Source organism: Anser anser, assembly GCF_964211835.1.
Source record: "Anser anser genome assembly, chromosome: Z".
Taxonomy (NCBI): Eukaryota; Metazoa; Chordata; class Aves; order Anseriformes; family Anatidae; genus Anser; species Anser anser.
The window spans coordinates 83,010,176-83,036,751 of NC_139723.1; the positions used below are offsets into that span (position 1 = coordinate 83,010,176).

Here is a 26,576-nt window from a genome sequence, read left to right on the forward strand (position 1 = left end):
AGATTCTCATCTTTTGTCAGATTCTCATTAGAAACCTGATGCATATTCCAGTGAAGGAAATCCATGCTTCCCATGGACTTGACTGAATATTGCTTCTGCCTGCTTAATTTCCCATTCTGTGCCCTGTTCTCCATCATTTTGTTATTAAAATGTGTTCCCAATCTGTCTTGCATTTTCACAACAGTAATAATTTCTCTGACCTCTTCCTTCCACTTTCTAGGCCAATGACATTACATCATCCTGAGGAGGAGGCAAATCATCAGCAATTCCTATTGCTCTTAATATGACCCATCTCTTAATATCCTGATCAAACTCCTATGGTGTGTGCACTTGAATCAAACATCTTGAGATTTTATTATATCTCTTTTTTTGCCATTGTATCTGCTGTTCCCTTTCTAGAAGGCATAAAGACACATCCAGTGCGGAGAATGCTGTAAGTCCTTCCCAGTTCACTTGATTTTCATATGTTTGCTCATACTGTATTCTCCTCTACCACCTCTGCTTATCCTTCCCATCACTAATAATCTCTTTATTCCATCTTCCTTAAATTGTCTAATATTTTGGGTTATGGCTTTTATAAGTTTGCAGGGACAGAAACCTCTTCTTCCTCTGTGTGACTGAAGTATATTCATCATCATGAGAGCATATGTAATTCTACGCTAGAGATGGATATGAATCAACTGTAAGTTTTTCCATTGCCTTCACAAGAGCTATCCACTTAGACTGTCTGAATACCTTAAGTGTTCAAGCTTATTCATTCAGTGTCATACATGAAAAGACACCTGTGATTAGTTAGCAGTGTCTAGTAGCAGAGGCAAAGTCAGTCTGCAGGAATTGTCAACTTCCTATTCAGAAAGCTGTGTGACTTTGCAAAAAGTTTATCATGAAAAATATTACTTATTCTGCTTAGTATGAACACTGAAAGTGTGGAAAATTTATGAAGGAGGCAAAAGATGCAATGTCTTTAGTTTGTTAAAAGCACCAGAGACTGCCTTTTACACTGCTGTGAGTGATGGAATAGAACAAGAGAAATAAAACTGAAAAATACTGAGTTTATCTGAATGGTGCTGCAGATGGAGAGGTCAGCTCTGGTGGTTTAGGACTGCTGGAAAACCAATGGAAGAAACTGTGTAGGAGTCTTTATCGGGGCAGGCTGTTGGAGGGGACACAACCAGAAGAAATTTTGAATCTACTAACTATTCTGATTTATTCATTTCAGGGCAAGGAATTCCAAATTATCTTGCTTGCAGAATGCAGCAAAAAGCAGAGAAATACTAAACTTTTGTCCAACAAATTTCATAGATGTGAAATTGACTGCCTTCCTCTTCTATTAATTGTACTTAAAATATAATGGTAAAATGATGCTGTTCTCTTTTATACAATTAAAGGCAATGAGATTTTCATATAAAGGGCTCACTTTGCTTTACCTTCCTAATATTGTTCTTTACATGGAATTCTGTTCCAGCTGCAGCCATGAAAAATAAAGTTCTTTTTGAGCTTTGTCTTGTACTAGTTGAAACAGTTGTAAGACTATAAGCACTGTAAAAAAAATATGATGCATGACCAAGTGCAAGAATGGGAAAATCTCATTGTCACATTAATTATCTATTGACAGAAGATATACAGTAGGTGATGCAATGGCTTTGGATGTTCTTGTCTTTATTACCTCTTGGGGGAAAAGTTCAGATCATGAGATGAGTTTGGTGATCTTGATTGGACATTTGTCCTCATCACAAAACAACCTCATAATTCAGCACGATGTAACAAAATTGGAGAGCTCAGATTGAGGAGGCTTAGGATCAGGAACACCAAGGAGTAATAAATCAGGCTAGAGGTGCAGGGCAATGCCGCTTGGGGTGACTTTCACAGCATCTGTGAGACAATGCCATCCCCATTACAAATCATTTTGCGAGGCAGACATCCTAAGGAGGAGCACATATTTGAAGGGACAGGTCAAGTTAGAAAGTGCGCTAAAAGAGAGGCTGATCAGAAGTGGTCTGAGACATTACTCTGTCCAAATGCCATTCAATTGTCTGAGAACAGAGATTTTAATACTGTTTGAAAGACACATTCTGTAATTTCACATTTCCTTTACTAATTTTTAGGGATTTCTTAGAGACATAGACAAGAAGCAGTGTGCATGATACACACTCATATAAATAAGACATGCTAAGGGGGTGTCTAAATATATCTGCTATCGTAAGTATATTTAAATGAATTATATCAATATAGTTGTCTATGCTAGACAATTATGTTGCTAGTTTTAGTTGCTAGTACAAAATCAGGCAAGTATTTGTGTACTCCTATAGCTAACTGTAAACTTTGTCTGATTTACAGGAACTGGATTGCTGGTTTTCAGTGTAATTTTTAACAGTTGATGTCATCATCTCAGTATCTCCATTTGAGATGGCTGCAGCAGGTGCCTTTGCTGTCACTACAGAGACAAGAAGGCCCAATGACAGCTATTTTGCTTATCACAGATATCACAGTCTGGCCCACAGAGAGCGTAACATTCACTCTGGGAGAAGACATTGATACTGCTGTAGAATGTAAATCATGACTACGAGAAACTAAACTCTGCTGAGGGCCATCGTTTTCTTGTTTTCCTGTCATCTGACACAATACAGGGAGGGATCAAATGTTTAAGAAAGGATCAGGCTGAAAGACAGACAGAAACGTGAATTATATAGTGGACAAAAAGGAGGAGAATTCCCTCTTTTCATTCTAGCCATATGTTCATACAATTCAGCTTTAAAATATTCTTGTTCCTTGTTTGTGTTTTTTTTTTTGTTCGTTTGTTTGTTTTCTTGCTGTAAACAAACAAACAAAAATCAATAATTTGTAAATGCATCAGCCTGTTAATACTGTACATGAACTGACAATGTGAGGGAACACAGAATGTTCCTGTGTTTAAGTCCTAAGGCCTATATGCATAACATGTGAAAAAGGAAAATTTAAGCACTGAATTATTCTACCTTGACTTATAGCCTTCTCCAGAGGTAATTACTTCACAACTAGATTCAACTTGTGATCTGCCAAAATTGGGAAGAATGGTAATTAAATGCCATATATTATATATTTGTGATAGATGCTATAGATACATTTGCAAAGTTTTTATTTTATTATTTATTTTATTTTATTTTATTTTATTTTATTTTATTTATTATTAGCTGGCTTTAATTATAACGGAAGTAAACTGAGCTATGGTCCAACTGCAACACAGTCTGTCAGTGGAGTAAGTTATAGCTGCCACCTTCATGGGGCTGTAGGCAACATAGAAAAATAAAATGATCAGTTTCCTTCTTCAGACTTTCCAGACATGGTTAGATGAGAGGCTAGTCAGAGACAGAAAAGTCTTAGACACAGACCTGCTGTTTTTTAACTCTGTCAGCTAGGCTTGACAGCTAAATACAGCCTTCTGTGACGGAATCATAATGATTAATTAGGTAAAGCAGCTGCACCGAGCCTCTTGCGCAGTTATGACTTATGTTAGCCTCACTGACTATAACCTCCATCAGCTCTGCTCAATTAACTGAGGTTAAGTATTATAGATTATTGAGGAATTGGGTGATGGTAAATCAGAATGACATTCCTATTTTAAAAATAAAGGATGGTCAGGTGTTTCAGAGACAAGATTCAACACCAAGCATTTACAACACCATTCTGCCATAGTTAGGCGGTAGACTGATCATTAACAATGGGGTTCATCCTATGTGCTCTTAGCTATCAAAAAGTTAGCCCTAGACACAAGTTGCACTTTAAGGAGCAACATAAAAGAGCTGGAAAGAGGCAGCCATTTTAGGCAGTGATTTGTCAAACGCTAACTATCCAAGTTAGACAGAACAAATCACCCTAGGAACCTCTCTGCTTATTAACTAAGGGGCTCAATAACTGGGTGTCATACTCAGCTTCTATATGACTAAACTGGAGTGAGATAAAACCAGACCTTTCTGCCCAATAGATACTCAGACGCCTGAAGTTGCATGCAGAAAATGTAACAGAAGGTCCTCAGAGGATCTCATTCTTTTTGAAATTACTAACTTATTACCAGACATCTTTTAAAATCTGACATGTGTAGGTTAGCTATGGGGATACTGAGAATGTGGAGAGTTCATGGGCTTGGTACACATAAATACGACTATGTAAGCTGTACTGTTACATTCTTAAAATGATTCTTACTACGGCTTCAGATCACATCAGCTAGCACTTGCCTAACCAGTTGCTGAGCATGATGCAGAACCCAGCACACTCCAGGGACCATTTCCAACAGCAATGTGTGTATGGTAACCCTGCCATAAAGGCTGACAGTTTAATAGTATGGAAAGATATCATTCCATGCCAGATGACCTTAATGCCTGATAATGGGTATGTTTAATTTACAAATTCATTTGAGGCTTAATCTTAGACTGTATCTATGCCCTTTTGCAACTTTTTTGATATTTCAAGCTGACTAGAAACAGGCTACCCCTAAAACTACAACTCAAAGCCAGTATTGATATAGTAAGTCCCTCAGCAGTGTGGGTGAAATAATAACCAATACTAAATGTTTTCCAATTGACTCAAAGCTTAGGCATCTGCCTGAAAAGGACCAATGAACATCCCTCAAGGTTTCTCAGGATAGTAATTTCTATGGTCTCTTACATGTGGAACGACTGCTTCATTCCCCTCTGTGCAGTGTGCAGTATTGGAACAGTCACAGATGTTCCTCTTGTTATTTATAGTCTCAAAGCCACCATCTGTTCAGTGTAGCCTCCTGTTGTCTCTCCACCAATACTTAGCTCATAAACTCTTTGGGCAAGCACATCTCTGTCTTTAGGAGCTTTACCTAAAATGTCTGTGTCAATACAGGTAAAATAATAATAGTAATTATAGTAGAGTAAATGCAGTCTTCAGTTGTTGGAGGCAGGGGTCAGGATATACACCTAAATGCTTATATCTGCTTATATTTCTCTAAAATAATTTTTCCAAAGATCATCTATATAGCTACATGTTATCTAACTATACACATTGAAGTGATACCTTTGATGGAAAATTTCTGACAAGTCAAAATAAATCACTGTTTTTTCTTGAATGGAAGAGAAAGTAAAGAATAAAACACCAGATTTTAATGAACTGATTTTTTTCATGAAACTGTAACCCTTTCATACTTAACTGACCAAAACAAATCAACTCCCCCCCCCCCCCCCCCCTTCCCACAGGTTCCTCTAAAATATATAGTCAAAAAATAAAAGAGAAAAATAATGAACATTTACTAAGGAATGCATTTTTTTTTTTTCTAAGAATATATTAAATAGAACAGACACAAATGACACTGACTACAAGGATAGCTTCATGGAATTCACGATCTTTATTTTTTGACAAAATGTATGCATGATTTACTTGTAAAATTTATAAATAAAGTCAATATTAAAAGAAGTCTGGAAAAAAAGTAAATGAGACTGTATTCTACTTCATGCCAGCTTTAAAAAGGAATATTTAAAAGACCTGTCCAACTAATCAATCAAATGATTCACTTGGATGGTCATGGACAGTGAAAGACAGTGACTGTCATGATGCAATTCTGTAGTAAGTTGAGGGCTAAATGCTACATTGCAGACGCTATGGTGGGACAGAGTTGCACCACTTTGGGAAGTGTTTTTTGTGCACTTCTTGGTGGGCTGCATGAATGTGGCCAATCCACTGTGTGTCTGTAGGACAATGTACCTCTGCTAGCCAGTTCTGATGAGTAAGTAGAGGAGATGGAGCTATAACCCTGCAGCCTTCTGGATGGCTAGTGTGGGACTTGTGCTATGCTTGCCAACCCTTCCTGCTAAATGGAAAGAACATGGTCAGGATAGGTCTCTACAGGGTTAAAATTGTGAGCCCCCAGTGTTTCCCCTGGTCCCAGCTCACACACACAGACACAGACTGAGCACAGTCTAACCCTAAACCTACATGTGAATGCAAAGCTGAAGGTCAAATACTAAAGTTCTTAAACAGTCAAAATGTCCATTGAAATGAATGTTAATCATTCCCGGGATGAAGAAATGACCCATGCATGGACAGAGAGGAGGCAATACGTGCATCCCTTACTCTAGAAATGGTAGAAGCTGTTCTGTCCTGGATGCTGGCTCAATTCCTAGCCTTTGAAGACCAGCCAGGGACCACAGGGAAAAAGCACAGTATTTTCTCCACTCAGATGTGGAGAGAGAAGATGAGAGGGTGTGCTAAGTGACTTGATATATAATACAGAGGAGCCACAGGGCAACCATGAATTGGGCCTTCAAGGAGCTACTTCTGCATGAGGGCTGAAGGGAAGAAACTCCAGGACCTGGTCTGGAAGATGCTGTGTCAATGCTGCCTTTTCAAACTGTTACAGGTTACTGTGGTCAGCTCCTGAGGGGTGGCTCATGAGGAACTGCCATCAGGTTGTACTTTCCTTTTTTTTCTTCAGGGATCCTTTCAGCTTCCGCCACAGACTATCCTTCCTCTTCATCTTCTTCTCTGCCATGGGCAGTGAGGACTCTTTCCTTCGGATTTCCCTCACTAGTCCATGAAAGACATCATCAATGTAAAAGCGAAGAGCAGCAGAAGTCTCAAAAAAGGAGCAGGAGTATTCTCTGGCTAAGCTCATTCCTTCTTCAGTCGACACCTACAAGGAAAAAAAAAAAGAATCTGTAAATATCACCTAATTCACAGAGCACGAACCAACAGGAGGCCATAAAAGTATATCTAGTCCGACTTTTTGGGTACCACTAGATTGGCACTCCTAAGGCAAACCACCAACCTTTAGTTTAACAGGAAAATATTCTATTATTATTACATAGATAAGATTCAAGTGTGAAATGATCGGATGGAATCCATGTTTGAACAGAGCATACTGACAATATTCATATACTTGGATATATTATTTCCCTAATTCTGATGTGCCATTTTTTCCAAGTATTTCCTCTCTTTAGTGCACTAATCCTCTAAGGCTTGGGAGCATTGGTTCCTTTATTCTACAGACTAAAACTGATGGTCAAAAAGACTTCAGTAGAAATATGGTCCCAGAAAATGCCTGTTCAGCACTCATCTAATCCTGAAGGGAATTTGACTTGAAGCTGAAAGCACATCAGTTTTCACACCTTCAGATTTTTCAGTCGCAAGAATTTCTGAGCATGTTTTTAAGTGCTCTGGTCTTGACAGACCCATAATCCTATCACTTAGCTCATGTCTGAGCCATATGAAGACCCAAAATCTATTTACTTTTCAGGTCATCTTCCTTAAGTGGTCTCATGTACTTACTATTCTCAGAGAACATTGAGGAAATATATCTTTGTTTCTTTGAGGAACTATAAGGGGAAGAATCTCCAGGAATTTAGAAGGAATCAAGGCAGCTCTTTTTCATTTGCCTGAATTTTCAAACAGGGATCTAACTCCTAAAATTTCCATACTAGCGACCTCTTGCCCACCAGCCTGCTAATTCCATAGAAAAGGTGCACAGCATGCTGATTACTGGTCTAATTGTATAGTCTGACTGTGTGGTCTAGATAGAGTTTAAATGCTTACCACAAGGAGTAATGAATGCCTACTACCTACCTATATTTTGCACTTTTGGAGACTTATACAGTAACATTAGCAAGTCTTCAGCAAAATAAGGAATAAACCCTATTAGCTAGCTAAATTTTAGGCTAGCTTACCAGCCAATAGAATATCCTTTATTTTCAGTATTCAGACGTAAAACTATATGGATGAAATGTACAGAACATATTCAAGTTTTAGGTGAGAAAATCTAGCCTTTGTTTTTATTTGTGTTTATATAACATGATTTATTCAAGTAACTTTCCAACCATCTGGATTTAAAAAAAAAAAAAAAAAAGGTAGATTAAGTAGTTTGAGACAGCCTTGTGAGAATCTACATCATCTTAGGTTACAAAAAAAATCAATTGCTACTGTCTGCCACAGAACTAATCTAGTTTTATTTCTTATTTCTACCTTTATGCTCCCAAAATGTCATTTATATTTATTAGGGAAATAAACCCTTATGTTTCAAGATATAAACAAACTCTCTCATACCTACCATGAGGAGAATGTCCTTTTATGATCAGCTTATGACACTACCTTATTGCATTTTGTATATTTATCTGTAAAGCTGGACACAGTGAGAAACAGGATTTTGCATGAAACAAAACACCAGTTCATTCCAGTCTGGAAGAAATCTGCACCTAGCATGTACCTATATAACACAGACCACAGAATTTCTGCCCATCACCTTTGCATCAAGTCACAGACTTTGTAATATCAGTAGGTCATACCTCCATGTTATAGATTTAATCTTAATTTAATTAAGAATATTGTAAAGCTAAGCAGGGAGGTTGTATGCCAACCTGAATAATACTCACTGACACAATGAAAGATTGTTATCGCTTTCCAACTGCTATAATTGCCAACCTTTAGCAAAAGGAGATGGGTAGCAATATGGTCCTTGTTTTTCTCTGGGCAGCTGTGTAAGCAAAATGTGTGATTCAATATGTTTATTGGGCACCATTGAGAAATTGACTGTCTGGATAGGAGACTATCCTGGTCTATTTTGGACTTTTTAATCTTTTTTGTTTTTTTTTTCTCTTGCTATGCCTTGTTTGAGCTGAAGGAGGTTTTATTTTATTTATTTTTTATATATTTATTTAGAGACACTGCAGTTCTAAGCAAACCATTACACAGAGCTGTAGTTTCAGTGAAGATTTTATACATTCATTACTGAAAAGGAAAAAAAGATAATAATAAAAAAAAGCTTATAAATAGAAACATCCATATGATAAAAGAATGGTAAGGTTGTACATATAATTATGGTACAAACACAGCACTACTCAAATATCAGAAATTGCCTTTTCTTTTGCTCCATGATTTTCCAGTCTTTGCCCATCTAATTCGTCTTTCTTTCCATGTTTGTCTTTCCTAGGATCAAAATATGTGTTTTCTCCCACCTGCAAGGAAGAAAAATTGCAGGGAAGACATGCTATGTTCTGTAATGAAAAAAGTCTACTATAAGCTGTGAGAACTGGAGAATACTCAGGAGAAATAAAATGAGCAGAAAAACTTCTTCCCATCCTCTCTGTGGCTGGAGGCTTGTAACTTGGCCGAATTTTACTGGATTTCTCTAAAAAGCAACAAAACTTTGGTTTTGGACTCACAGTTTCCTGCCAAATTATGGAGACAACATTAAAGATATTAATGGAAATAGTTAATTTCAAAGCATAGTATTTGTCCTAAATGTTGCCCTCAGGAACTGATTAACTACTTTGCTGAAATTTTATGAAGTAATTCAGCACAAGGAAGACACCTGGCACAAATAGTTTCAGGACATTTAGTCAAAGTTTTTCAGCTTCAAGGCTGAAAACAGGCTTCTCAGAAATCTAATGCTGTCATAATTACCACTACCGCTTCCAGCACCAGTGAAAATATAGCCATACTAATTTAATTAATCTGTTTTCTGAAAAAAAAAAAAAAAAAAAACGTGCAAGCACAGACAGGTGTCTAGAGGAAAAATACACATTCATCTTTCTGTTTGTAATTTGGTCCAGAGGCTAGCCACCTATGGAATGAAAAACAAGGGATAAAGCTCTTGATGAGGTCACCTAATTCCAGGGATTTACCTTGTTCCCATCTTATTGCCAGAAGAGAAACTATATCATAGAAATCCAGCCCAGATCTGCACAGCTCAGGGACTTGTTGACAAATTGCAGCTTGTGCAGGTCTGTATCACCAGATGACATGATCTGTCAGTGTGACACGGACAGATGGGTCAGGGAGTGAGGTCATTCTATTGAACATATATCTGGGAAGCAGAGCTTTATATCTCATTTTTAGAGTAACCCTCTGTGATTGAATCTGGCATTGTTTCTTGGAGTACAATTCTGGTTATATTGATTCCATTTTAGCGTGTTCCTTTGCTGGTGAACTGAAGAAGGGAATGAAGGGAGAAGGCTGGTGTAGTGAAGATAATGAAAGATGAAGATTTCAGAGCTGGCAAAAGCTTCCTGAATCCAAATTTCATTTAAAAACTGTGAATCTGGGGTGGTATGTGAATCAGGACTTAGAGAAGCAGGGCGTGAAGCTTGTTGTGTAACTAAAGAGCAAGATCCCCCAGGACAAGTCTATGAAATGGGCAGTGGGGCCTCACAGATGCACATGAGCCCTGGGAAAACACACTTTTCATGTTTTCCCTGAAAAGTGCATGGTTCTAAGCATCCAGTTGGGTGCATGTGATTTGAGAGGGAAGATAAAGCTGTTGTAGCAGCATTTGAACCGTGGATAGCACAGAGGACTGTAGGCTGAACTGGGGAGTTTTTCATCTCTGGATGGCTCAGGGCAGCTGGAACGCAGCACAGCTTCATCCAGATAAGAAGTATTCACTGGCTACAAACAGCATTTTATAACATTAAGATTCTGTTTGTGGCTTTTGTAAACCTCCCCTGGAAAATTACAAGTGAGATTAAATGCAGTGCTGACAGCCTGTGAAAGCCATGATGGATGAGTTGCCATCTTTAAGACAGACCGTTTCCCACTAAGGTCAACTCCTGCACAACCAAAAGGAGAGCACAAAGCCACAGGGGCTGGAAGGTGGGTGGGGAGGCACTGGCAACACGGGCCCCCATACGCAGAACGTAAAGATATCTGGATCTGAAGAGGAAAGAGCAAAAACTGAACAGATCAATAGTCTACCTCTGCTCTTGGACTGTCATTAGCTGGAAAATCTCCCTCTGAATCAGCTTGTTTTGTGTTTAGCTCTGCCTCTCCTTTGGTCAAGGCAGAAAAGAAGCATCTCAAAGTAGATTCTTTGACCAAGATTGTATTATTAGCAGAATCAACAGTATCAGCTTGGGTAAGCCAGTGGTTGTCTTCATGCAGGTAAGCAGTGTGTTTCCACTTGAACATCTCATCCCTGCAACAGCATCTTCTGCTTGAGTTGGCTTTTGGAGATTCCCCCTGTGACTGGCAGCTCCTGATTGCCATGGAGAGCTCTGCAGGTGGAATGCCACGGGCTGGAAGGATTCTCCTAAGTTTTCATTAGGCCTCCACCCTGGCAGCCCTCATTAACTTTGCCATGGGAAACAGAGTGGTAATTATAGACCAAAAAACTTTGTTCTGAGAGTGCTTTTTCCTGGAGACATGCAGTCTTGATCACTAATCAGAGACAGAATAGGACACACGTTGGTGAATACGGTGCTCATGTAAGTCCCACTGAGGCTAATAGAAAGAACTCCAGTGGTTTTTGATCAAGCTGTGCATGGACAGTATTTTTGACAGGCAATTACTTATGTGAGCGATAAACAAAATGTAACAGGTTAGAAACACAGGTAGGGAAGCAGCATCCTGAGCAAACCTGTTTGTACCATAGCAAGTTAAGAGGGAGGTAAGAAGCCAGGAGTGCTCTGAATGATGTCTAGGAAAGATCAATGTCATCTCTGGGTGTCTCAGCCATATGGAAATTTTTCTATTTCCCAACACACCCTGTTCCAAACACCAAGCACCCACATGCCAGGTTGTGTATCAGTACCTGGATATCCATTTGGAGAGAGGAAGACAATCTACAAGAATCCATAGAAATATTCACATTCCTTCCCAATATTATCTATTCCCTCAGCATATTAGAACAAACTAAATAAACTTTTGGTATGGGTATAAACCTATAACATGCCATGGAAAAAGGAGCTGAAGAAATCAAAGGTCTTGCCAATATCCTGGGTCTGCAATATACAGATCTGCCAAAAGAAAAATAATCTCATGGATCTAGAAAGTAAGAAATGCTACTCCAGACAACAAAAAGTGAAAGATGGGTTCTGCCTATCTGACATGAATGATAATTTTATTGATCCCAGCTCTGACCACTGAGCTTGTGCTGAAGGCACTCCCACGAAGCAGCTGTGAGATTTCTTCTTAATGATCAGCAACAACCAGGACTGCTTAATTTTCACCTTTCTCAGTTCATCAATGTGGCTAAGGTACCAGGAAAAAATAGGTGGTCCCTGGCTACCCGGCACAGATGAACATCAGGGACTTACCCAGTATTCTGGACAGGGACAAGCTCTGGGTTTTGCTTGATAGGACTGGATCCAACACAGGTTGAAGTGAGTGTTCCTATGTTGCCACCACCCTTTCCTAAAGAACAAGTGCTTTCACTGTAAGCATTTCCTTCCTGTTTTAAAAAGCAAGCAGTCCAATGCATTAGCCCCAAAGCAGGTCTATTATACCTTTGCCATTTATTTTTTTCCACTGACAAGTGTTGTATCAACAGCCATGGTGGCAGTGACTTTCCACAGGATGGTTTACGGATCTTTCCATGTGCGAAATGCTATTGTTCAGGTCAAAGCTCAAATACTTAGATATTACAACAGTGGCTTTGGTTTGAAAACCTGAACAGTGCCAGCAGGAACAGAAAAATCAATCTTTCTGTCTTTTTAAGACAAACATTACTGTTATTTGTTCACATAATATTTTTTAAAAAATAAGAAAATAAAAAATGATTCAAGCACTTTTACCCTTCTCCTCTTTCTTCAGATATTTACATTTATAAACTGCCTATCAGAGTCTTGCCACTGAACAGTGACATCCCTGAAAGGAGGAGAAAACAACAAGATCAAGTGGAAATCAATTCAAGATGAAAAAAATTTTGGAGACTAGGCTTTGTGAGTAACCAGTTATTTCCAGTTTGTGACCAGATATTCAATATGACCATATGTCAGGTCTAAACAAATGTGCAGTAAATGCAAAAGTAAAACAATAAAATACGTGGTGTTAAATATTCCAGTTTCCATCTTCCTCAATCCAAACATTCTGTATTGTTTCAGGATTTTAAACTGAACTTAAGTGTGAATTATTGCTTAAAAATGTAACATTGAAACTTTTCCAACTGCTAAGATAAAAATTAAACTTTCTAACCTTTATGTATGATCACATTTGCAAATATATACACTGCAGTTACCGATTTGATTTGCACAAGACTCCACAACTAGTTTCAGCTGACATAAACCAGCATTTTTCACTCAGCAGATATGTGCACCTGAGTTTTTTCCTCAGTCCCTACGGAACAGACACCTCTTTTCAGCAACCTGAGCAGTAAATAACAACACACTGCAGAAACCTGAGAGGAGAATTTGATGTCAACACCATTACTCTTAAAACTATTTGGAAATCTTCAGAAGTAATTAGTTGAACAAATCTCACTCTGACTTCATGGCAGGCAATTCTGCAGGCTCAGTTTTGCTGGCTTTCTAGATTACAAGGCTAGATGAGATAAAGCAACCATACAATTCATCATTATTGTGAGGGTATTGAAATGTGTTCAGTTTGGTCTCATATGTCTCATAAGTTTTCCATGTTTTTCTTTCTACCTCACCACTCTGATACTTTTTACTGTTTTCAGAATTACTGCTGTTCAAATGGCCAAGAGGGTAGATCTCATTAGCAGCCTGTGGCCAAGGAAAAGATGTTGTCTTTCTGTCTGAATTTATGCCCTGATGGACTGGATGACATGGAAATACCTTGTGGCACAGTACGACATGGAAATACCTTGTGGCACAGTACTAAGACATCTCATAACCTCATCTGTTCCCACCTCTGAAAAAAAACTTCCATTATAGATGTTCACATATTCTTTCCCTTCTCCTTTTAGCCTGGTCTTTGCATTTGGAGAGGAAGGAAAACATGGCTTTAGCAGTGAAGAAAATAATAGATTGTGGCTTCTGTGGTAAGCTTTGGGGCTTATTTGTAGGGGATGGAAGATGGAGAATGTGGGATTGTAAAACTAAGTTTGCATGTTTTTAGAGAAAACTTTATAATAGTCTGAAAGAAAAACAAATTTATAGACAAAACAGGGCACACTCATCTGTCCCAAATTACCAACTTTCCACCTAGTTAGTTACAAAAGTGAGATATGAAACACAACCCTCACTTCATCGTTCTGAACCAGGAAGATACACTTATTTGATCCAAATGAAACACAAATTGTTGAGGGCTATTTACCACTCTTAGATTAGACAGACATTTTCTGACTATCTAAGATCACTGCTATGACCTTACATGAAATCTCTTATGCTATTACTAGCTATTTCATTAAATGCATCACTCTTAGACTTTTTCATACGAAAAATTTCCAGGTCAAATTCTAATTCAAACTTGCACAATTTATTAAGGTTTTTATCACAAGCTTTGTGAAGGAGATTATTACCCAGCACTGATTTCTGTCCATTCTTTCTCCCTTTTTGAAGAGATTAATTTATTATTATTATTATTATTATTATTATTATTGGATTCATTGGACGTAAAGTGGGAGTTATGCCTCCAAGTAATTTGCCATCCTGTTTTGGTCAAATGTTGCTTTGAGTAAAGAGAAATATTCTTCATGAAGTTGCCTAGTCATGAAGCAAGCAAAACACATGAGGCTCCTAGGTCTGTGGTTCACACCTTCTGCTAATTTTACCTCACTATTTCACAGATTTAATGCCAAATAATTAAACCATGCTCTCATTTCATGTAAAAATCACTACAGAACTAGGGTGCTGTCTGCAGGTTAGACTCTGAAGTTTTTCTTCTCAACGACAGACTGTAATCTTTTGCCTTTATCTTGTCAAAAGCGAGACTGATGAGTGAGTTAAGACATCTTTATACCAGGAAATGTTTCTGGAAAGATGGCCTCGGGAGCTGACTGAATTGTATACTCAAAGCCACATGATCTTGCATCAGTCAGCAATAGCTCTGGGTCTAATTTGAAGAGAATCTGGAAGTGTTAAATTCTTAGCATCGGTCTTCAGGATGAACAAGTACGGGTCAATTGCTCAAAGCATTTTTCAGAGATCTGACAATTTTCTAAATTGTCCATCATCTTTAAAGGTACTCTGATTGCAATGCTCAGTTGAAGGCAGATGGTCAAAAGATGGTTGCAAAAAGAGGATGTTTCCACATCAGTTCAGCTCAGGACATTCTTTTTTTTTTTATTATTATTTTTTTTTCAGGGAAAAAAATCAAGGGACTAATTGCATTTTTAAATTCACAAGAAAGGAAAATTTTCATATATTTTAAGCAACAACAAAACATTCCGAAACATTTTCAATTGTCATCTGCTAACAACAGATGGTTACTCCCCCCAAAAATAATAATAATAATAAAAAAAGCTAAAAGAGGCTGCAAATGTTGCTTAATTGTACTTTTTAGACCTTAAAAAAAAAAAAAAAGTTAGTAGTGTTGAATTCTTATTTCAACAATGAAAGTGATTTCTACTGTTTTGAGAGCACAGGTTAACTATGAGCTCAGTACAGACAGCCCACATATGTATGTGTCTATATGCTGGCGTAAGCCATTGTCATTTATGTGTTAGAAATTCAAATTTCAGTAGTCATTTGAATTCAATTCTACATTAGGACTTGGGTATTGAGCAGACTGAGTACTGACTAAATCTCCATAAAACCTAGTAACCTATGAAAACCTCTCTGTCATTATAATTTGAAAATGCTTGCAGGCAGACAGTGAACACCATGCTGTTCCCAGCAGTGAGAAGAAAATCTCTCTCCACCTCCATGCAATTGTCATCTCTTGTGATTTGACGATTCTGTCCAGGCTACTGAAGTGGGTATGCCACTGAGAGGAGGAAGAGGGACTTTTTAATGTATTTGGACTGCAACATAATTTATTTGTTTATTTGTTTCTGAGGCCATTTGCTGAAGTAAGCAAGCATCACGAATGTGTTGGGTATCCAAGTGCCTTATGGACAACCTACAGAACAATGTTCTCTTTTTTGACCTATTACCTGGGTTGATTTTCAAAGAAAAGATGCTCAATACAATAAGAGGGGGATGTTATATCAGCAAATAGGAGTCGTGGTTTGTTGTTTAATTTTCCTGGAACATGTAATTAATTTTGAGGATTTAGAAATTTTGAAGTTTATTGGGAAGGTTTGTCAGACCATCTCATTAAGGAGAATACTTGCACAGTATCTTTGTTAAACTAATGACATTGATCTTCCCCATGTCAATATTAGTTCAGCCAAAATATTACACTTTTGCAGAATATGAATAGACTGAAAAAGAATTCATTGAAGTTTCACTGGAGTGATCCTTTTCAGCTCCTTTCTTATGTGCTGAAAGGAGCTCATGTGTGAGCAAAGGGTCTTTTCTTGGTCACAGGAGTATTGAAAGAGAGAGTCCCATGACATAGGAGCCTTAAAGTGGGAATGACAACTGTATAAGGAGCATCCACTTTCCTCCATCTTGTGGTCTGCCAGCGTGGACAAGGCAGAATAGAATACTCAGTCTGAAGAACTGCAAAGGGGCAACAATGAGAAATGAATGTGCTGAGGGTGGAAAATTAAAAATCTTGAAAGGCCAGTGGGTAGGAAGAGCTGCAAGAATGCATTTAGCTAATTAGACATAACAAACTTTCTTACTGCCTGCTAACCTAACTCAAATTACCTCACTTTTGCTTCAGGCTAAGAACATGCACTTGGATAGTTTCCGTGGTAACTTGTTCGTGCATCTTGTGCTGTTGGCAACCTCCCCATTCATCAGGCAGTTTCTTTGGATAACTCTTCTGTGTTTGCTGCCTCTGGGTTTTGAATTTTACTGAGAAGACCAAGCACCTTAAAACAGAGTAACAGCTAACAGCTAGCAGAATCTTAATTTTGTTGAATAGAGCCTCCAACTTCCTTGAATACATTCTCAAGACATCTTGGAGTCTTTCCTGACAGAAACCTAAGGAATGATGATATTCTACAATCAATCAATAGCTTTTTTTGTTTGTTTATTTTTCTCCTAGAATCTTAATTTTTGACTGAGAAGACAATTTGTTCATTTGGGATGATAGCCCAAGTAGTTCATGTTTATTGCCACAGAGGAAAAGAAATAGTGAAGGGACAAGAAGAGAGAAACAGAGGAGTCAAGGTAGAAGGAAGGTAGAGGGAAGGAAGACAAATTACATCTTTATTATGCTAGCTGCAGGGGTAAAATAAGAAAACAGACTCTTAACAAACAGAATGGCTGAAACTCCTTGCTAGAAGCATCTATTTAACCTCCTCTATCCATGATGTTTCCATACAATTATGCAGATACTTTTTTGATGTATAAAAGGAGCTGTATTAATATGCCCTGGGAGCCCAAATTGTGATTATGGCTGAAAAACTCATATTCTTATCAAATATAATAGACTTTTTAGTCCTCCATTGAAAAATCTGTAGCACAGTTTACCTAGAGGCATGTGTGAACATGTGTCTATAGGCATAAACATGTACACATGCATTCGTTTACAAATGTGGCTGGGGTCAGACCAAGCCTCTCTGATATAGCTGGCAGACAAGGTTGGCCTTACAGCAAAACCTGGATGTGGATGCTGACAAAACACTTCTCTGAAGAGTCCCTTTGGTACCAAGAGGCATTCAGCATTAGCTCCTCTGTAGATGATAGCTATTTTCTGAGATTTATTTCCTGTGTTTCAGGCAGCTAGCTAGTTCAAACCTGCAATCTTGCCAGACTCTGGAAAAGGCACTGAAAAGCTGAAGAGACAATGTGTGTAGTGTGGATGCCACAAGCCAAGCTTCCCTCCTGCCTCTTCTAAAGATTTTTTCCAGAAACTATGAGAGATAAAGTGGTAGGTCATAACCTGGAGTACAATAAGCCAGGTGAACTGCTGCTTCTGTGTTCTCCCAGGCAGAAAAGATTGAAAATGAAGGACAGGAAACATATAACATATAATTTAAGATAAATACATAAATAATTCTATGGGGGGAAAGAGTTTTTGATGAAATGTTAACAGTGTTTTATCACTGATAATCGTGGTGGCTGGTAAGTAAATCTGGAACTGGTGTAGATCACCAAGCAAAACCATGGTTCAGGCCACAGAAAGGACATGTGACATCTTTCCCCAGCCATACAGGTATAGCAGTGACAAATACATACAATATTTCATTTGATTTCTCTCAGGAAGCTTGCTTATAATTTACTATTTTTTTTTTCCTTGTATACATAAATAGGCCTAGGTTTGGGGGAATAAAATTGCTGATACTAAAAACAACAGCTGGTGAAAAACAGCAAGTGCTTCAAGCCTTAACAGTTGCTGTCACTAGCAATTCGGGACATGTTATCACCCCGTTATTTTTTTACCCTTAGAAATAAAACGGGTGTTATTAAACGGTTTAGAAAACGATAACTGCCTGTGATAAAGTTTTGTTACGCTCAATGGAAGGAATATTAATAAGAGGATAGTTACGATATCTTTGAGCCAAGTTGGGCAGAAAAAGAACGTGGATCTCATTTAGAACCATAGAATATCCTGAGTCGGAAGGGACCTGCAAGGATCATCAAGCGCAACTCCTGGCTCCACATAGGTGTACATAAAAAATACACCATATATCTGAAAGCATTGTCCAAACACTTCTTGAACTCCCGCAGGCTCGGTGCCATGACCACCTCCCTGGGGAGCCTGTTCCAGTGCCTGAGCACTCTCTTGGGGAAGAGCCTTTCCCTAACACCCAGACTGACCCTCTCCTTGTCACAGCTCCATGACCACCTTCAGGTCCTTCGGAGAGAAAAGACCATTTCTGTGGCTGACACCAATTCAAACTGGAAGCAAATACAGTCTGCTTAAAGTTATATTGAAATCAGAAAATCATAGCATAATTTAAGTTAGAAGAGATCTCTGTAAATCATCTGGTCTAAGCTCCTGCTCATTGTGGGTCCACACAGAGCAGATTACTCAGGGCACTGAGCAATTGTGTTGAGTCATGTTTTTAGTACCCTCAAGGAAGGAAATCTGACAGTCCCTTTGGCTCTTGTTGCAGTATTTAACCATTTGCATGGTGAAACAAACCTCCTCATATGTAATGAGATTTTTTATCTTTTTTTTTTTTTTTTTTGTCCTGCAACTTGCATCATTTATTCTCATCCTTTCACTGTGCACCTCTGAGAAAAATCTGGCTTTGTCTTCAATCTACCTATTAGGTGGGTGAAGACAGCAAGATAGTTCCCCTTTGGTTCATCATGCTGAGCACATCCACCAAATCAGATCTCTTAGGCTGTGCTGTTACTTTTTCTGCTCCATCCTCAAGTCTCTCTTGGGAGATCTCTGCTGAACTCACTCCAGAACATCAAGATATTTCTTCTTTGGGGTACTCCAGATGCATTCCTAGAAGTGCTGAACAAAGAGGAAGGACCACTTCCTTGGACCTACTGTCTACACCTTTATTCATACAACCCGAGATGCATCTTGCCCTCTTCACTGCAAGGGCACAATTTTGGGTCATGGTCAGCTCATTCTTCACCAGGACTTCTATGTCTGCTCCTGCAAAGCTTTCTCCCCAGTAGTGCCCAAATGGTACTGCTGCATGATGTTGTCCATTCCAGGTGCAGCACAATGTTTGCTTTTGTTGGATTTCATGAGGTTCTTGTCAGACTATTTCTCCAGCCTGGCCATGTCCCTTCCATGTACACCTGACCTGCCAACATTTCAGTATCATTGACAGACTTGATGAACTTTTGTCCCAGCATTTAATTGTTAACAAAGATACAAATAACTATTGCCTCAGCATCAACATCTGAGGAATGTTACTAGAAATTTGCTGTCTGATGGACTTTGTACTGCTCATCCCAACCCTTTAAGCCTGGTAGTCCAACCAAGTCTCCATTCAGCTTGTAGTTCACCTATCTAAACCATACTTTTCCTGTTTGGCTACAAGAACACTCTGACAGACTGCATTAAATGTCTTGTTAGAATTAAGGTAAGCATAATCCACATCTCACATCCACAGAGTCAGTCATCTGAAGGTGATCACAATCAGCTCGTCAAGCATGATTTGTCCTTGGTAAATCCATGCTAGCTGTTCCCAGGCATCTTTTTGTCCTTCATGTGCTGACATGTGACTTTTGGGAGGATTTGGATTTGCTTCAGAAATGTATCATCCTTCTTTTTTTTTTTTTTCTCCCCAATACAACTAATATTTTAAAAATATTTGGACATAATTGATTTAGCTTTAAACTACCTAGCTTGGGTATTAGTATTTAAAAATAGAAACATCAGCACAGCCTGTGCAATACTATCTAAGAACCTGAGTGTGCACTCAACAGTTGTGTCCCCTGCACTTCAGCACTTCAACCTCACTGAATCTTCTTCCAAGGAATATACATGTAGATGAAGTTGCTGAACTGAGATAAATAGAAAAACTCTGCCCCATGGATTTGGGTCACGACTTGAATTTACTGGTGGTGTTCTGCTATTTATTTTTTTATTTTTTTCCTTAAGACAACATTTATGTATTAATAGCTTGATCTTCTTGATCTGATCTTCTTTTTTTCTTACTGATATTTTATTAATAAAAATTCCAGTAGCAAAGTAGACCATATGTTATCAAGGAGGGCAGAATATGGCCTCAGGACCTCAGACAATGAAAGAGAGAGTAGAAGTATTCAATTCTCACACCATATGGGAAAAAACGTTGAACAAATAAAGCAAAATTACTGAAGCAAATGGAAACATTCCTATTACACCTCAGTTCAGGATCTAAAGAAACAGTTTGGTAGCAAGTAGTCATCCATCACTGAACAGGTGGTGTATCAGAGTACAAGAAATAAAAAAATAATAATAATAAAATAAAAAAAGGGGTGGGGAGGGAGGTGGTAGATAGTGAAGGAAGGGAACAGGGATGTCTTAAAGGGATCTAAAAGTGTATTTGTTTTTAATCCAGAATGACTGCACCTTTGCATATACATACAGCTTTGGACACTGAGACCCACCCATGTATAAGGTGGCTTGCTTCTGCTTTCCTATGCAGATTTGACATTTACAGCAATGGTTTAATTTCTCCAACATCTCCTGTGAAAGATAAACTCTTTTGATCTATACCCACTATTCAATATTGCTTTTATTCTGGAACATGTGCTGAACTTTGCACTCCATAATCTGATGGCAGAGCACACTGTGTACTGCAGAAAAGCTGCACCTATGGGATGAGTAAATACCTTAAAACAAAAATTACACTACAGCTCATCTGCAATAGGATTTAACAGTTTTCAATTTCTTTGGTCTCCTAGGGATTAAGTGTCTGATGTTGCCTCATTTTCTTTCCTTTTACTACTGTTCTGTGCCTTTGTAAGTCATGTAGCCCTGTGAAATCAACAGCGTCACACACACAAAATACAAATGTTTAACTCCGCTCATCAGTTGTAATAATTTCCTTGTCTTGGGTAAGGATCTCTATCCTTTCACCTTTCTTAGGTACAACCAAAACAAAACTTTGCTGAGCTGGTGGTCAGCAGGCTGAGTGCATGGTTTACAGAAGGACATGAGATGTATAGCAGTGGCATTCTACTTGCAGATTGTACCTGGCATGAGCAAATGGATGGGCTGGAAAGGTTATAGCTGGAGTGGCACATAGCCACAGCTGAAAAATTAATACTTCAGAATGTACAGCTATTTTTGATTCCCAGTGCAAGGAATCAAGTGAAATATGTCCCATAAAGCATCTATTCCTACCCTTCTCTTCCCCTTCACTAATTAAAAATTTGCATCTTTATAGTTCTAGAGCAACATTTTCAGATGTTTTAAGTTTTTCTGAATGTCTAAAAAATCAGAAGACAAAACAAAGAACAAGATGAATGAAGAATAATAAGATATTGAAAGAAAAATACATTTTGAAAGTATCCTATTATAGATTTTTTGTTTGTTCGTTTGACCTAGTAGGACTGGTGGTCATGAGTACATGAAAAGCTATGTTTAGAACTCTATTTTAATGCTCACTGGTACAAAAGGAGATGCAGCAGTGTACCTGTCAAACCAGATGATATAAATGGAGAAAGAAAAAGAAAAAAAGACAAGCTTTAGGCTAAACAATCTCTTTTTTTCAGGTCTAAATCAGAAGCTGCAAATTTCAAGTTAAAAATGATTAGGAGCAATTGCTCTAATTTTAACTTAATGAAATTAATTATTCACACACTGTAGAGAAATAGGTATCTCAGCACCTGGGGAGGATGTTCAGAAGAATGACGTAGATTCTTAAGAGATCCTTGTCATTATTTCAGTCCTTCAGTGCTTCTGGCAATGACAGTACATCATCCCCTTCAAAAACAGAAGGAAAACGAACCTTTTGCCCCACCTCATTCCCACTGAAATGCTGTTCTGGATAAATTCTGCTGTGGCAAGATGATCAGAAACCATCACTTATAAGCAAAACGTGTTCCTTGCCACTTAATACCTATTTGATGTTATCCATCATTGTTCTTAACTTTTAAATGATTTTTCCTCACAATTATTTATGTCACTGCTTATGCAGTGTATATATGTATATGCACAGTATTTTTATCATCTACTTTTATTTACCTAGGCTAAAGAAATTAAGCTCTCTTTAATTTCCTCAGATAGGACTAGCCTGATATGTTCTGTCTGCACCTGTTCCAATCTGAATTTGCCATCATCATCTATGAGTAACTAAAGCTAATCTTAGCTGATATTTCACTTGTATCTTCTATAATACCGTTGATAGTTCCATGCCTCTGTTGTACATATCACTCCAGATACCTCCTGAAGTGAGATTTATTTTATGCACAACTGCATGAGGTTTGTGGTTTATAATCACCCTGTAAGTGGGTGATATAACCCTGTAAGTGGCTGATATATCCAAGACTTCCCCTTCTGCCTTCCAGCTGATGTGTTATGGCAAACAGTCTTGCTATTAGTCCTTAAGGGCATGGCTTTGCACTTTTTACAATTACATTTAATTCCACTTCTATCACTCCTCTGGGTCACACAGCTTTTCCTCTACAATAATCCTGTCTCTTCGAAACAGAAAATGCTCCCACTTTGTGTTATCAGCAAATTTTGTTAGTATACTCCTGCATTTTTATGCCTAGGTCATTAATGAAAATGTTAAAGATCAGCAAACCAAAAGGTAACACCTAATATTCTTAGGTGGTAGATCCAGTTCCAACTGGTGGGGTCAGAACCAAGCCCCTCCTTTCAAAAATGTTATTTAAATTTAAAACTGTGTGTGTGGATGTGTGTGCAATCCAGCTTTTTTTTTTTTCTTTTTTTTTCTTTTTTGCCAGTAAATCACACATCTCTGTTGGTCCATCACAACTTACCAACTTACCCATCTGTTACAGTTATACAGAATATAGTGGAGAAAATGCTGATTTATAAAATGCTGGATTGTCCCTATTTTTATTAATGTGCAGTTATGACTTCCCAACTACATCGGGTTGAAAACATTCTAATGACATCGCTTTCCATTTGAAAATACTGAGTTGACAGACACTAAATGCTCAATGGAAAGGAGCCACGAAGCCATGCTTCTCCAGACACCCCACTCTGTGAATTGCCTTTCATGCAGCTTCCAGCACGTGGGGGGGCCTAGTTCCTGGCCTGCATCGGTTGGTGGCAGGGTTATAATTCCAGTAATCCAATGCCTTGAGGTTTCTATATGAATTAACCACACAGGCTTGCTTCTAAGTGCCATTTTTTGGAGACGGAGATAGAGCAGATGGGGATTTGTACAGACCAAATTGTTGGAAGCCTGAGATAAGGAGGAAAAACTAATGGGAAAAAAAAAAAAAAAAAAGCTGTGAAAGACAACCCTTTCTTTTGCGTGCTTCACATCGCCACCGGCCTTCTGATCTCCTCTCAGTGAACCGTATAGGCAGCAGTTGGAAAGATCAGATATACGCTCAGGGCGATCTGTCAGAAACTACTTTGTCACATTCCCCAACACTAAAACCTGTGGAAATAAAATCTGTGTGTTTAAAACTGTAACTGCCCCATATATAGCAGTACTACTCTTTTCACACAGAAAAAAAAAAAAAACACTGAACACAGCTCCTGCCCTGATGTCCTTTTTTTTTTTTTTTTTTTTTAAATCACTAAAATATTAGCACTTATTTTTTATCTCCCTTAAGCATCTGTACTTTGTTTGTTTGCCTGTGGCAACACAGTTGTAATGTCATTCTCAAGAGAGTGTGCTGAATTCCATTATACAACACACGAAATAAAAAATGGTTGAACAAAACAATAGATAAAACCAATAGTGACTATTTAAGTAATCTAAAGATATTATTTGTCTGTTTTCACAGAGTATCAGCCCTAATTGAACGAATACTTGGCAATATTTTATTTATTTGTTTATTTATCTTGCTAAGAGATTATACAGATAAATGGTGTGGGATTATTTATTTTTCTTTAAACTAAGTACTGAAGTTAAAAAAAAATATATTTAAAGGATACATCAAAAGTCATGGAAAGACAAGAAATTGTCTATTTTCCATTTTTTTATTTTTTTTTTTTTGTGCTATAATAATTCTACATACACATACAATATGCTATATACCACATCTCCTTTTAAGCTCAAAGCACTCTGCAGGTATACAATTAAGTTTTATATCAGCCTGTTGTATGGTAATTTTATAATACCTGTCAAATCCAGTGGTAAGTATAGAAAATAAATTTGGATAATGATGAACAGGTAGCAGGAAATATATATATATATATACACACATATATATTTCATAGAATCAAAGAATCACAGAATGATTTGGGTTGGAAGGGACCTTAAAGATCATCTAATTCCAACCCCCTGCCACAGGCAGAGACACCTCCCACCAGATCAGGTTGCCCAAAGTCCTGTCCAGCCTTGCCCTGAACACTTCCAGTGAGTTGTTGGAGTATTTTCTTTTCATAATTCAAACCTCAATTTGCATGGGTCACATGCTGGAATAAGCTTGGCATCTTGTCTGAGTCTGTACCATGAAACCCCTCTGTACTGACAGAATTTGGCAGACATGGGCAGTTTTTGCTGGAAAGAAGCTAGGAATTATGATATGGTCAGGACTGAATTGTACTGGCAAGGCTGTAGCTGGGAAGTTTTCACAGGATTTCTCTAAACTGCTCTTGAGTACAGACATTTCAGTGTTTCAGTACTTCCATGAGGCCTAAACGCACTCACATCTTTTGAAAGATAAGTTTAAAAAGGATAAAGTCATTACCCAGGCAGTACAATCTCTTTGGAAGTCCTTGCTATATGGTGCTCTTCCACAGTGTTCAGAGATTCATAAATGTCCTGGCTGACCAGTCTGCCTACTATGGTCTCAGTAATATAATTTCTTTCATTTTGTTCTAGGAACGAGCAGGTTGTTAAAATAATTATCAAGTCTAGCCATCCTTCAGAATACCATGGCCTCTGAATAATGTAGTTTCACACTAATTTATGCAAGGTGAATTCAGCTCTGTGAGCATATCACTGCAATGCCCACTCATTACTGAAATAAAATTTAACATACATTTTGAGGAGGTTAACTGCATTTTTCTCTCCTCTCCATGTATGGATACTTCCAAAACTGACTACCACGGGAAAAATTTCAGAGGATTACTGACAGGGACTAATTCTCCCAGGTCAGATACTGCATTTTTTTGCTGTTGTTTTCTGTTTTTGAACAAAAGATACTTTCTAAATATTGCCCAAGAATCTCCCAAAATCTTCCCTACATGGATTTTTTTTTTTTGTCTTACATTTACTCATCAGTGACTTAGCTCTACAATTCTATTAGTGACCTGTAATACTTAGAGCCAAGCCAGTAAGAAGTGCTTTTGAAAATCAAGCCTCATATCACACATATATCATCATCAGAGTCACTTTAAAATCAATGACAGTCATCAGTCACGCAAAGAAAACCTAATCAACCAAACAAAGGTCAAAAAGACACTCACTCATAACTGGCCAGTTCCACGTGGTGTCATGCACATTGTTTAAAAAAAAAAAAAAATAGAAGCAATTAGGTAGCAACATTATGTCTTTTATCAGAAAAGATTTTATCTTTACCACATATTCTTTTCATTTTGTGCACTCTGTGTGAAACATTCTGCCAAAGAGTTTTCATTTGCCTATTTCTTTTACTCCCAGATATTTAGAGGAATGGAGCACAAGAAAAGAAAGAAAAGTAGAGCATCTTAGAGGTAATGTAGATTATCTCTGGAGCCGGCCTGCTAACGTAGAAGTATGTGGTCCTCTATTTCTATTTGTAAGTAATTATGGTTATCAGACAAAGCAGTCATCAAAAGGTGTTTTATGAACCATTGTGCTTATATAAAGCAAGCTGCTGCTTTGTCATTAAAATAAATTCACAACCATCCATTTTAGATAACTAGTCAGGGTACGTTTCTTCACAGTCTGTCAGACTTGGAGACATCTCCCTCAAAGAAAAAGCATCTCTCTCCTGCAAAGGCAAATGTGGTGAATTTTGACCTCTAGCACTGTGCTTGCAGCAATAGCAAAAATAACACCAATAACTAGCTCTTTCCACTAATGTGTCTCTCACAGTTTTAGACTTATTAAGCCTCAAATTGCACCTTTTTATTTATGGGTGCCTCTGTTCAAAGGTGAAGAAATAGAAATAGAGAAAAACCATTCTTGGTTTTGCCAACTAGTCTCTTCAAGGCTAGTGAGCAGGTAGAGAGGACTTCATGAAATGGCTTGCACAGGAGAGTATCCCCATTACCAAAAAATATCAAATTACAAGAATGACAAACTTTTATTGCTAATGAAAATCAAAGAAGCTAAATGAAGATAAAAGCTATGACAGGAAAGCCCCTGAGAA

The 26,576-nt window shown here is 38.0% G+C and overlaps 1 protein-coding gene across 1 annotated transcript in view; it reads right to left on the reverse strand.

Annotated features, from left to right (window-relative positions):
• Nucleotides 1–5,325: 5,325 nt before the first annotated feature.
• RIT2 (Ras like without CAAX 2) overlaps nt 5,326–26,576 on the reverse strand; it is a 194,030-nt gene continuing 172,779 nt past the window's right edge. The window contains exon 5 of the mRNA XM_083816185.1: nt 5,326–6,631. Within this exon, the coding sequence (XP_083672311.1) occupies nt 6,404–6,631 (228 nt within the window). The 3' untranslated portion in view covers nt 5,326–6,403. The remainder of the gene's footprint in view (nt 6,632–26,576) is intronic.